Below are 10,000 nucleotides of genomic sequence, written 5' to 3' on the forward strand. Positions count from 1 at the left end.
ACACACACGCTCTCACACACACACACGCTCACACACACACACTCTCTCTCTGTCACACACACACACACGCTCTCACACACACACACACACACACACACACACACACACACACACACAGGGTAGCCCCGGCAGTAAGGAGAAAGTGGAGCTCTTCCATATATGGTCAAAGCACGGAGGGTAAATGTTTGTGAGAGTGACGTCACGGAGCAGGAAGCAGACTCCTGTTCAGTCTATGAAGCTGCTGACTCAGCTCGTGCGGCGTGCCAGTGGATCCTCACACTGTGACACCATTAGCTAATTAGCAAGAAAAGTAAGACTCATGACACTGAGATGAGCAGCTGATTTACTGAGCTCGTTCACACACTGAGCTGCAGAGAACGGATGAACGCAGCTCGTACGGTCAACGGCAGACTAAACGTCAGAAACGCGTCACGTCTTTGTACGTTCATGTGATAATGTCCAGCAGGCAGAAAGACACGTTATCAACACTTTCTTCTTCTTCCTGCCTTTTTTTATTTTTTTACATGGCTGCTGTTTCTAAGCAACAGGCTCTCTGATTGGCCATCAGGCTTTGGCGCGTGCTCTGAATGCTGCACATTATAGCTTATTAAACACATGAATGAACCCACCCCCCACCCCACCCCCCCGGCTCTGTCTGGTCTCTGGCTCGTTCCCAAAGTATTCTAGTCATGTTGGGAGTCCTTCCTGTCTCCAGGCTGAACCATGTATGGGATGCAGCTGAACAACCTGAGGAGGAGAGGGAGCACGAGCGCCAGGACTCCGTTTAAAGGGAAACGTGTCTCCGGACACATCAGGTCGTTTTTATTGGCTCATTGTGGCGTGACGTGCATGTCTCAATACTATCGTTAAAAACTAGCATGATTAGTTAAAGTAGCATTGCTTCTGCGCTCCCTCTAAAGCCACGCCCATCCCCTGTGCCCCCTCTAAAGCCACGCCCCCTCATTTACATTCACAAGTCTCATGTGTCATTCAGCGGTAAATAAACTCAGTATAAACTGCGTCATCAGTGACGAGTGTGAGCTCGAGCACGCAAGAGGTAGAGAACGAGCCGGACGAAAGGGAGGCTGTGATTGGTTCATCAGAGAGCAGGGAGACAGGGAGGCTGTGATTGGTTCATCAGAGAGCAGGGAGGCTGTGATTGGTTCATCAGAGAGCAGGGAGACAGGGAGGCTGTGATTGGTTCATCAGAGAGCAGGGAGGCTGTGATTGGTTCATCAGAGAGCAGGGAGACAGGGAGGCTGTGATTGGTTCATCAGAGAGCAGGGAGGCTGTGATTGGTTCATCAGAGAGCAGGGAGGCTGTGATTGGTTCATCAGAGAGCAGGGAGGCTGTGATTGGTTCATCAGAGAGCAGGGAGGCTGTGATTGGTTCATCAGAGACATTGAAGTCTTTACAGACTGATACAGATGATGGATTTACTTTGTTCCTTTTCAGAGAACCTGGAATCAAACCTGACTTTAAGAAAGAACTCCTCAATCATTCCTTAAAGCTCTCGTCCTCTCGTTGACCTCCCATGTGGTCAGTGTGTGAAACCAGAGCAGCTTCACATGATAGCGAGCTAACGAGCTAATTCTCTGATGCTAACAGCTAATAGCACAAGTTCTACTTGAAGCTAACCGTCTCCCTCTGAGTCCCGATGACGCTCCTGTTACTGTCTGCAGCTTCATCAGCGAGCCACATGCCGCCTGGCCAATGACCACAAAGCATACAGCGGCAGCATTTGACCGCCGCCTGAGGGGAAGCGTTAAATGAAGGGTGTCTACTTCCTGCAGATAAACGACGGCCACACGGAGAAGTTAGAAGACGAGGAAATGATTCAAACAAGCAGCACGATAACCCTCGAACACGCCTGCACGCCATGTGCTGCGTTTTCTTTCTGAGCTGTATGCCCTCTGCCTCGTCTGGCAGGAGAACGCCGCCTTTAAAGCTGCAGACGGGTCGACAGGGGTGACATCACAGGTCTCAGCTGGTGACTGCTGAACAGAAAACACGCCCATATATGGTCGTTCCTCTCATCATGGGGAGGTCATTTCTTTAGCAAATGTTGGCAGAGACAGAAAATGTGCAGGACACAAAAACGATAAATGACCATCTATTTTTGTTGCTATGGTAACGACACTGTTTGACATCGTGGAACCTCAGAGGGACAACAAACGGATTCTAACTTCATGACAGCAAGGACGAGTTGTTTTTTAAAATATTTAGCTTCAGATGACCTCGGGTGCTCGGAGGTCACAGCGAGCTAAACAGGTTTTTTCACAGGAGCGTGTAGGGTGCGTTGCCATGGCGACCGTGTTAGCATTAAGCCAATTCTTCATTTATTTCTGAAGGATGTGTTTCAGTAAATATTTCACAGATCAAAGCTGAAGAACAAATTCTTCTTTAATGAAAAGAAAAACAAAAGCGAGCTGGCTGGTGCTGACACTGAGGAGGGGGCGGGGCCAAAAAGGGGGAGGAGACACTGAAAGCATCATTTCAACGCACAGCTTTAACAAAGGCTGCTCCCAACATCTTCTACAGCTGAGAGTCCATCACATCATCGTCACAGAAAACACAAAGTGCTGCAAAGCCTTTAAATTATGATTGGAGGAGCTCCAGATGATGGGCGGAGCTTTAAATCAGCCAGAGCTTCCCTCAGCTTCGTGTCCCGTGTGAGCAGCAGAGCGAGGACTGAAGCTCCGGTTTCACATGTCGACGAGAGGCCAAATAAAAATGTGAGTTGTAGAAACCCGTAAAAGAAAAGCTCGTCTTGATTTCACTGTTCAGAAATGTTTATTTTCTCTTTACGTTTTTAACTTCTTCTCTGACGGCGGCGAGCTGGGCTCCCTCTCCTCCGACGTCCCATGAGTCCTTTTCAGAGCGCTCTGTGGCGGGACTTTTTCCCTCTGCGGCCTCGTGTCGTCTTCTTCGGATTCTGACGACGCGTGCAGGTTTTCGCTCGCAGTCCGGTGCTGCCCGTTCGCTCCGGGGCCGCATCGGTCCAGAACCCCGGAGCTACCGGCCTCGCCGCCGTCCGAGCCGTCTGCAGTCCTCAGTCCGAGCGGAGACGGTCTGTCCACTTCAGTCCTCTCTCTCCCGTCCTCGGCGGGCGACATCTCCGGGCTGGGACACAGGAAGTCAGACGGGCTCAGACATTTGTCCTCATCGCCACTTGGCTTGACTTTGAGCGAGTGTTGCTCCACCCCTGACGACGAGGACGACAGGTCATCGACCGATATGGACGGGTAGATGCAGGAGTCGACGGCGGAGAACAGAGCCTGCACGGACTCGGGTCGATCCTCGGCTCGAGAAACCACATGATTGCGTCTCCGCCTCGTGACGTTGCGCCGCCTCACGGCGCTACGGCGTTCCTCGTCATCGCTGCTGGAGGTGGACGTAGAGGAGCTGGATGCTCCTGCAGGAAGTGAGGGGGAGGAGCTTGGGCTGGACAGGGTGGAGTTGTCTCTGGGACTCGGGGAGCGAGGCCGCGGCATGGGGTCGAGCCAAAACTCACTCGAGTCCGAGTCTTCATTTACGAGGAAGCCGGACTGATTCCTTCGCTGCCTCCTGCGCCTCCTCTGCTGCCCCTCCACCGCCGCTGGCTCCTCCCCCCCAGAGGCGTTGGGTCCTGCCAATGAAGACGAGGACGAGTTGTCTGAGTCGCTGCGGCGACCCGCAGCAGAGGGAGTCACGGGGGCCGGGGGCGTGGCCCGGGTATTGCGGCGTCCTCTGGCGTGCAGCTGCATGATGGCCTCCTCGCTGAGGTCGCTGTCGGAATCAGAGCTCCACCCCTCAATCTCTCGCCGCACCAGAGAGTCAAAGAACGCCATCATGCGAGGATCCTCCTGGATGGACTGGCTCACGTAGTCGTGGGACAAACCGCTGCCGCTGTTCAGCACCAGGCTGATGTACTCCTCATGTGTGTACAGGCTGCGAGACTTGTCCTCCACACAACCTTCAAGGTCACCCAGACTGTTAGGCTGCTGGTACGGACTCCACACCTGAGGAGGAGGAGAGAGGGAGAGGAGGAGAAGGTGGAGAGAGGAGGGGAGGAGAAGGTGGAGAGAGAGAGGAGCAGGAGGAGGAGAGGAGACAGAGGAGGAGGAAGAGACAGAGGAGCAGGAGGAGACAGAGGAGGAGGAGGAGGAGAGGAGACAGAGGAGCAGGAGGAGAGGAGCAGGAGGAGAGGAGCAGGAGGAGAGGAGCAGGAGGAGAGGAGCAGGAGGAGACAGAGGAGCAGGAGGAGACAGAGGAGCAGGAGGAGAGGAGCAGGAGGAGACAGAGGAGCAGGAGGAGAGGAGCAGGAGGAGAGGAGCAGGAGGAGACAGGGGAGCAGGAGGAGACAGAGGAGCAGGAGGAGACAGAGGAGCAGGAGGAGAGGAGCAGGAGGAGACAGAGGAGCAGGAGGAGAGGAGCAGGAGGAGACAGAGGAGGAGCAGCAGGAGACAGAGGAGAGGAGCAGGAGGAGACAGAGGAGCAGGAGGAGAGGAGCAGGAGGAGACAGAGGAGCAGGAGGAGACAGAGGAGCAGGAGGAGACAGAGGAGGAGAGGAGAGGAGACAGAGGAGGAGAGGAGAGGAGCAGGAGGAGACAGAGGAGCAGGAGACAGAGGAGGAGCAGCAGGAGACAGAGGAGCAGGAGGAGAGGAGCAGGAGGAGACAGAGGAGCAGGAGGAGAGGAGCAGGAGGAGACAGAGGAGCAGGAGGAGACAGAGGAGCAGGAGGAGACAGAGGAGGAGAGGAGAGGAGACAGAGGAGGAGAGGAGAGGAGCAGGAGGAGACAGAGGAGCAGGAGACAGAGGAGGAGCAGCAGGAGACAGAGGAGCAGGAGGAGAGGAGCAGGAGGAGACAGAGGAGGAGGAGGAGAGGAGCAGGAGGAGACAGAGGAGCAGGAGGAGAGGAGCAGGAGGAGACAGAGGAGCAGGAGGAGAGGAGCAGGAGGAGACAGAGGAGCAGGAGGAGACAGGGGAGCAGGAGGAGACAGAGGAGCAGGAGGAGACAGAGGAGCAGGAGGAGAGGACTCGTCAGTGAGAAATGCTCTTGCTGGGCTCTAAACAGAAAACATGGCGTCCTGTCTCATCTTTGACTGAGCGTTAAAATGTGGAGAACAAAGAGCTGAAGAACCTGCTCAGTGTTTCCACTCACCTAAATATCAGAGTGCTACGCCGAGGTCAGAGGTCAGAGGTCAGATATGTGAGTACTGGCATTAACACGTGGTGAAAGTGTGAAATTAGAATCAGTACAAACGTCTCGGGGTTTATCACACAGAGTCGCTGACCAAAGCATGACCTCGTTTTCAAACGCTACCCTTCATCGTCTGTCACAGGCGACGCTCCGCCTTTTTTCATGACATCAGAAGGGGAAGCAGGCGCTGTCGTGTGAACCATGAACCCTCCTGACCTCGTCTTCTCTCAGCCACCACTTCAGCGTTCTCACCTTGATGACTTTCTCCACGCCGGACGAGCAGATCATGTAGGTGTGCGGGTTGAAGCGGACCTGGTTCACTATGGAGCGGTGACCCTTCAGGACCATGAAAGCCCCGTTTACCACCCGACCCGGGCCTCCTTCAAAAGGAAGCACAGGAAGTTTGTTAGTTTGAAAAGAAGAAGCTCAGACAGGAAATGATGAAAAGACTGAAAGTCAAAGACAGGGCGGATTCTTCCTGTCTGAAGAGATCAGATGTTACCTGCAGGAATGTGGAGCACAAACATTCAGAGTGAGGAACCAGGGAAAATAAACATGTGTCAGGTGATGCTGCAGAGCGACCAATGACCTCATTCTTTGACGGTTACATTCTTCAGAGAGAAAGTGGAGCAAAGAGGCGGAGCCTCTGTGAAACCTCCGAGCACCAAAGAAGGTCAGCTGCTTTAAAGGGCTGTAACATCTGCAGCAGGTAAACAGACTGTAACGTCTGCAGCAGGTAAACAGGCTGTAACGTCTGCAGCAGGTAAACAGGCTGTAACGTCTGCAGCAGGTAAACAGGCTGTAACGTCTGCAGCAGGTAAACAGGCTGTAACGTCTGCAGCAGGTAAACAGGCTGTAACATCTGCAGCAGGTAAACAGGCTGTAACGTCTGCAGCAGGTAAACAGGCTGTAACGTCTGCAGCAGGTAAACAGACTGTAACGTCTGCAGCAGGTAAACAGACTGTAACGTCTGCAGCAGGTAAACAGACTGTAACGTCTGCAGCAGGTAAACAGGCTGTAACGTCTGCAGCAGGTAAACAGACTGTAACGTCTGCAGCAGGTAAACAGACTGTAACGTCTGCAGCAGGTAAACAGACTGTAACGTCTGCAGCAGGTAAACAGGCTGTAACGTCTGCAGCAGGTAAACAGGCTGTAACGTCTGCAGCAGGTAAACAGGCTGTAACGTCTGCAGCAGGTAAACAGGCTGTAACGTCTGCAGCAGGTACACAGGCTGTAACGTCTGCAGCAGGTAAACAGGCTGTAACGTCTGCAGCAGGTAAACAGGCTGTAACGTCTGCAGCAGGTAAACAGGCTGTAACGTCTGCAGCAGGTAAACAGACTGTAACGCCTGCAGCAGGTAAACAGGCTGTAACGTCTGCAGCAGGTAAACGGGCTGTAACGTCTGCAGCAGGTAAACAGGCTGTAACGTCTGCAGCAGGTAAACAGACTGTAACGTCTGCAGCAGGTAAACAGGCTGTAACGTCTGCAGCAGGTAAACAGGCTGTAACATCTGCAGCAGGTAAACAGGCTGTAACGTCTGCAGCAGGTAAACAGACTGTAACGTCTGCAGCAGGTAAACAGGCTGTAACGTCTGCAGCAGGTAAACAGACTGTAACGTCTGCAGCAGGTAAACAGGCTGTAACGTCTGCAGCAGGTAAACAGGCTGTAACGTCTGCAGCAGGTAAACAGACTGTAACGTCTGCAGCAGGTAAACAGACTGTAACGTCTGCAGCAGGTAAACAGACTGTAACATCTGCAGCAGGTAAACAGACTGTAACGTCTGCAGCAGGTAAACAGGCTGTAACGTCTGCAGCAGGTAAACAGGCTGTAACGTCTGCAGCAGGTAAACAGACTGTAACGTCTGCAGCAGGTAAACAGGCTGTAACGTCTGCAGCAGGTACACAGGCTGTAACGTCTGCAGCAGGTAAACAGGCTGTAACGTCTGCAGCAGGTAAACAGACTGTAACGTCTGCAGCAGGTAAACAGACTGTAACGTCTGCAGCAGGTAAACAGGCTGTAACGTCTGCAGCAGGTAAACAGGCTGTAACGTCTGCACCAGGTAAACAGACTGTAACGTCTGCAGCAGGTAAACAGGCTGTAACGTCTGCAGCAGGTAAACAGGCTGTAACGCCTGCAGCAGGTAAACAGACTGTAACGTCTGCAGCAGGTAAACAGGCTGTAACGTCTGCAGCAGGTAAACAGACTGTAACGTCTGCAGCAGGTAAACAGACTGTAACGTCTGCAGGTAAACAGGCTGTAACGTCTGCAGCAGGTAAACAGGCTGTAACGTCTGCAGCAGGTAAACAGACTGTAACGTCTGCAGCAGGTAAACAGGCTGTAACGCCTGCAGCAGGTAAACAGACTGTAACGTCTGCAGCAGGTAAACAGACTGTAACGTCTGCAGCAGGTAAACAGACTGTAACGTCTGCAGCAGGTAAACAGGCTGTAACGCCTGCAGCAGGTAAACAGACTGTAACGTCTGCAGCAGGTAAACAGACTGTAACGTCTGCAGCAGGTAAACAGACTGTAACGTCTGCAGCAGGTAAACAGACTGTAACGTATGCAGTCTTTGTAGATGTGATCAAGCTCACGCAACGAAGACCTACAGATCAATTAAACCAGCTCGCACAGATGTACTGACTCACCAGCTTCTGGGTCTTTGGGTATTTTCCACATGTAGAGGTTGAAGTCATCGGATCCAGACAAGATGTACTGAGGAGGGAAAAAGAGAGATGTTTACATATTTAAGTTTAACTCAAGTTTCCATCAGACGTCAGGAAAGAGCAAATATTTATGTGCACACACGGAAACTGCCGGGGGGGTCGATGTGCAGTACAAAAGCTGCCGATTTTCATGATGTGGATCAAACCCAATCCTGACAGGCGGGAACAGTCTGACCGCCTCACAGATCCTGCTCCCAGTCTGAACCCTGATTAGACTCAGACGCAGCGCCACCACACCTGGTTCTAATAAACCTTTTCTTCATTGACATAGATAAATGTTATACTGCAATGCATTGTCTTCATCACTCATTCAGTCCGCTGGTGAAAATATCAGTATCTAATTAAAACAATAGAGCTCTGGCTGGACCCCAGAACCCCCCTCCAGTTTGACTCACAGCTTCGCTACTTCCTGATTCCTCACAGTCGGTTGATTTCATGAATGATGGCGACTTAAAGGGAGTGAATTTGCTTATTTGAAGAACTGAAGTCAGAACGTATCTCGTTTGAACTCAGGATTCAGTCTGGACTCTACGCCATAACTTGAAGGCCGGTTCACACCGCAGGATTTAAAAATTGTCGTCCATTTTCCTAAACTTTAGAGAGCACACACACGCCGATAAATAACCTGAGTTTTTACAGCGTTGGTCGCACAGTGTGTGGCGTGTGGCCACACAGCAACATTAACACACACGACCAGATTTCACTCGCAAACGTCCCCCGATCAGACGGGAAATCTCACAAAACCTCTCGAGATCAAACGTGATTCCAGAGTCAACAAATCGGGGCCAAAATCGGCGTAATTATCCTGCCGTGTGAACCAGGCTTAAAGACAACTTACACACAGCTGGTGCTACAGGACAGGTTTTATTATTCTGACGCTCTCTTGGTGACATTTCATTAAATAAAAACAAATATCAACAACACAGAGCAGAAGTAAAAACAGCCCTAAAGGGACAGGGAGGTAAAACTTTGACAAGCGAGCCGCAAACAGACTGTAATTTAACCGTCGGGAGGTCGTTCTCTTGGAGTCTTTTACTCAGTTTGTCTTCTGGCTGAGGATCAGAAATGTTTCGTCTGGAAGCTGCTGATAGATCAGTCAGGGCTCCTGAACACCTGCGTGCTCCTCCTCAGGTTCCCAGAGGACACGTCAGGCAGGAATGTCTCACCCGCAGCCTCTTTCTTTCCCTTTCAGCGCTGAGCTGCTACTCTGCACCTCTGCTTCCACACGCCACTGAGAAAATCCTCCGTCGACTGAGTTTTAACGTCTCTACGAGGAAAAGTGAGAGCTCATCCAATCATGTGTCACCTTCTGTCTTTACTCTACCTCTGTTGCCTGTTTAATATGGAGAGCCTAAAGCAAGTGTCTACAGAATGTGTCACTCTGCCCCCTAGTGTTTAAAATGAGTACTGCAGTCTAAACTCTAATCATCACAGAGAGCTGTCTCCCCCCCTCCTCTCACACAGGTCAGCATGTAGAGACACTGTAGCTTCAGTGTTTAGCCAGCTCTGCATGTAGAGACACTGTAGCTTCAGTGTTTAGCCAGCTCTGCATGTAGAGACACTGTAGCTTCAGTGTTTAGCCAGCTCTGCATGTGGTGGACACTGTAGCTTCAGTGTTTAGCCAGCTCTGCATGTGGTGGACACTGTAGCTTCAGTGTTTAGCCAGCTCTGCATGGGTCTGTAAAGCTTTCTGCGTTCTAACCTCTCTCCATGTTTCATCTCCAACATTGATCCTAGTTTGAGCAGCTTTCTGCTGCTGGAGCTTATTAGAAACATGCAGAGGCTTTTTAGCTCGGGTACAATCACTTCTATCTGAAGCAGTTCCACTGCCCGCTTCCATCGCTGCAACACCTGTTCACCTGATAACTGCTCTCATATCTGGCAAACCCAGGGGCGTCCAAAACGGCCTTCAAAGCCCCGCCTACCTTCTCTGGTCCAATCAGATCCAGAGCATTCAGGAGCAGAATCTAAAGTTAGAAGGAGGACATACTGGCTGCTGCATTGTTGTCAGAGAAGCTTCAACACAGCAGGTTTCCTTCATGATCACACAGGAAGAGAGCAGCTCTCTGATTGGCTGATTGATCACACAGGAAGA

The 10,000-nt window shown here is 51.7% G+C and overlaps 1 protein-coding gene across 1 annotated transcript in view; it reads right to left on the reverse strand.

Moving 5' to 3' along the window:
• Positions 1-2,385: 2,385 nt before the first annotated feature.
• dcaf5 (ddb1 and cul4 associated factor 5) overlaps positions 2,386-10,000 on the reverse strand; it is an 11,729-nt gene continuing 4,114 nt past the window's right edge. Inside the window, exons 7-9 of the mRNA XM_079370185.1 lie at positions 7,828-7,894; positions 5,435-5,562; positions 2,386-4,001 (exon numbers count right to left, since the gene is read on the reverse strand). Of these exons, the coding sequence (XP_079226311.1) occupies positions 2,805-4,001; positions 5,435-5,562; positions 7,828-7,894 (1,392 nt within the window). The 3' untranslated portion in view covers positions 2,386-2,804. The remainder of the gene's footprint in view (positions 4,002-5,434; positions 5,563-7,827; positions 7,895-10,000) is intronic.

This window comes from Symphodus melops, assembly GCF_947650265.1.
Source record: "Symphodus melops genome assembly, chromosome: 19".
NCBI classification, from domain to species: Eukaryota; Metazoa; Chordata; class Actinopteri; order Labriformes; family Labridae; genus Symphodus; species Symphodus melops.